Consider the following 3,177-nt stretch of genomic DNA (forward strand, 5'->3'; position numbering starts at 1 on the left):
CAGGGCTGGACAGCAGCCAGCCAGCTGGCCTGCTCGGAGGGCAGGGTGACGGGACAAACGGAAGCAGGGAGCCGGGCTCCCTGGAACCCACATCTCAGTGCCCATGTCCAGAGGAGGAGACTGAGGCCCACGAGACAAGGAGAGGAGGAAGGAGGAAGACTGGCATTTCTTGAACGCTTTCTGGGTGTCAGACACTGGGCCAAGTGCCTGTCAGAGGGCAGTGGATGGAATCCCCCACTCCCAGTCCTGCAGGATGGTATTGTTCCACTTCCAGGGGAGGAAGTGAAATTCGCTCAGTCGTGTCCGACTCTTTGCGACCCCATGGACTATACAGTCCATGGAATTCTCCAGGCCAGAATACTGGAGTGGGTCAGATCAGATCAGATCAGATCAGTCGCTCAGTCATGTCCGACTCTTTGCGACCCCATGAATCGCAGCACGCCAGGCCTCCCTGTCCATCACCAACTCCCAGAGTTCACTGAGACTCACGTCCATCGAGTCAGTGATGCCAATCCAGCCATCTCATCCTCTGTCGTCCCCTTCTCCTCCTGCCCCCAATCCCTCCCAACCCATAGGTCAAACCCAGGTCTCCCACATTGCAGGTGAATTCTTTACCAGCTGAGCCACAGGGGAAGCCCACAGGGGAGGAAACTAAGGCTTAACGAGATTTTCTAATAGGCCCAACAGGACGGCTTCACCCGGTCTGTGCTCTACCCCAAGGTCCCTGCTCTATCCTCTCTCTCTTCGGTGCTTGAGACACAGTCTCTCCATCATAAAGGTCTCTCAGTTGACTTAAGGAGGAGATAGGGATTTCGGCTCTTATTAAAGGGAATTAAAGGCTCCGAGAGGCTGTCATGTGCTGAAGGTCAGGCAGCTAGGGACTGTGGAGGCGCGCGGATGGGATTCAGCTTGACGGAAGCTGGTCTGGAGAGACCAGCCAGGGCACATGCTGACAGCTGCTCTCCTGCCGGACAGGCCACCTTCCCACATGGGACTCAGAGCTCCCTGAGGACCAGGGCCTCCTTCCCCTTCACATCTGCCTTTACTGGGGGCGGGGGGCGTGCTCCTTGGCTCAGGCGGGGACCATGACGACCCAGACTGACCATGGGGACTTGGGCAAGGCCGTAGCCCCCTCCTGAGGAATCCATCAGTGATTCCCAAACTGGGTCTGGACTTTCTCTAGGGATCGATAAAGATAGAAAAGATATGGTTCACTGAGCTATTTTCAACATTACCAAAAGCCCAAGAAAAATTATACATTTGCCCACGACCTGGCACAGCACCGGCTGGCTGCAAGGTAGCCTTTCTTTGATTCAGGCTAGAATTATATCGTCTTGAAAAATTCTAGTGGGTTCATGTGGAGCTGAAGCTAGCTATTATATAGGTCTTTGATGAATAAAAATGAGGAAATGTGCTTATTATTACCTAATCTGTGCAATTTGTTCAATAGACACATCTTTCAGAATATGGGAATCATTGGTGGGACAGTAATCAAGGGAGGTCCTTGAGGATAATGAGACTGAAAGTGTTGCTGGTCTAGATAGAGCTGTGCTGGCCAGCATGGTAGCCAACAGCCACATGTGGCTACTTAAATTGAAAATAATTAAAATGAAATTAAATGTAAAATTTCGTTCTTCAGTCATGCTAGCTATATTTTGAGTGCTCAAGAGCCACATGGGGCTGGTGGCTACATCTCAGGCGGGGCAGAGAGTTCTGTTGGGCAGCACTGTTTTAGATCATCCCGAATGATTCCAAGTTTTGAAGTGGGGTGGGGGGGCTGAACATATGGGCTTTGAGTCAGACAGAACTGGGTTCAAGTCCTGGCTCTGTCTCCCCACTCTCAGGCCTTCATTTTCCTCATCTGTGAAATGGGAATAATCATAGCTGCTCCCTTACAGGGCTGTTGTGAAGATTAAGTTAATCTCTGTTTTAGCATGGGCCTCGGCGTGGTCACTGCTCAAAAACTGGTGGTGGTCAATACTGCCATTCTTCAGGGACTCCCCCCAAACAGTGTGGTTTTCTTACTCCCACGCTGGGCTGAGCTGAGGCCTCTCAGCTCCCATCCCCCACAGGCAAGGTCAGCCCCGTGCCCTCTTCCTGGCAGCAATGCCCTTAGTCCCAGCAACATCCCAGTGTGGAGTACAGAAGGGGCCCTTACCGGAGGCCCAGAGACACTGGCACCAGGAGGTCCCACAGGCCCAGCGGCTCCTTTCACTCCTGGAGATCCCTGTGGAAGAGAGGGTACCAAGGTTGCAGGGCCTGAGTTTGAAGCTCGTGACAATCCAGCAGGTGAAACCAGGCCTTGGGCAGCCGTCTGATGAGTATCCCTCGGTTCCCATGTCCCCTGTGCCCACGGCCAGGACATTCTGAAGCATTACTAGTCTAGAGCCCAAGGATGCAAAGGCTCACCTTGGCACCCTTCTCTCCAGCAGGGCCAGGTGGTCCCCGAGGGCCCGGAAGCCCCTGCAGATGGAAGCACATTAGTTATCTCTATCCTCGGGTGGCCCCTTCCCCTGCCAGGCTCCTCCAAGGCCCAAGGCAGACGTACCTGAATGCCAGGCAAACCCTGGGCTCCAGGCTCCCCCTGCAAGTCAGAAAAAGGCAGCCTGGGTCACAGCTGCCCAAGCCAACCTGCGCCACTGGCAGACTGGTCTGGGGTGGGGTATCTGCCAGCCCAAACTCAAGAGGGCTCCACAAGGAGACTCAGAGGGTCAGAGAGGGTCAGGGGGTCCAAACCAAAGTCCCAGACAGAAGAAACAGAAGGCCAGGGCTGTGCCCTGGAGCCTCTGGGGGCAGGGAGGGGGCTTAGGTTTGGTGGGGCAGATGGGAGTAAGCACTTGGCTAAGTAGGTGTTCATTGGAAGGACTGATGCTGAAGCTGAAACTTCAATAATTTGGCCACCTGATGCAAAGAACTGACTCATTTGAAAAGACCTTGATGCTGGCAAAGATTGAAGGCAGGAGAAGGGGACAACAGAGGATAAGATGGTTGGATGGCATCACCGACTCAATGGGACATGAGTCTGAGTAGGCTCTGGGAGTTGGTGATGGATAGGGAAGCCTGGCGTGCTGCAGTCCATGGGGTCGCAGAGTTGGACATGACTGAGCGACTGAACTGAACTGAAAGTGTTGGGAGGCAAGCAGGCAAAGGAAAGGCTGGAGGCTCACCTGTGGCCCC

General features: G+C 54.0%; 1 protein-coding gene across 1 annotated transcript in view; it reads right to left on the reverse strand.

Moving 5' to 3' along the window:
- The window catches only part of COL16A1 (collagen, type XVI, alpha 1), a 56,230-nt gene that overhangs the window by 32,181 nt on the left and 20,872 nt on the right, over positions 1–3,177 (reverse strand). The window contains exons 36-38 of the mRNA XM_010837081.1: positions 2,549–2,587; positions 2,410–2,463; positions 2,159–2,227 (exon numbers count right to left, since the gene is read on the reverse strand). Of these exons, the coding sequence (XP_010835383.1) occupies positions 2,159–2,227; positions 2,410–2,463; positions 2,549–2,587 (162 nt within the window). The remainder of the gene's footprint in view (positions 1–2,158; positions 2,228–2,409; positions 2,464–2,548; positions 2,588–3,177) is intronic.

The sequence above is a fragment of the Bison bison genome, unplaced genomic scaffold (assembly GCF_000754665.1).
Source record: "Bison bison bison isolate TAMUID 2011002044 unplaced genomic scaffold, Bison_UMD1.0 scf7180017864068, whole genome shotgun sequence".
In the NCBI taxonomy this organism is placed as follows: Eukaryota; Metazoa; Chordata; class Mammalia; order Artiodactyla; family Bovidae; genus Bison; species Bison bison.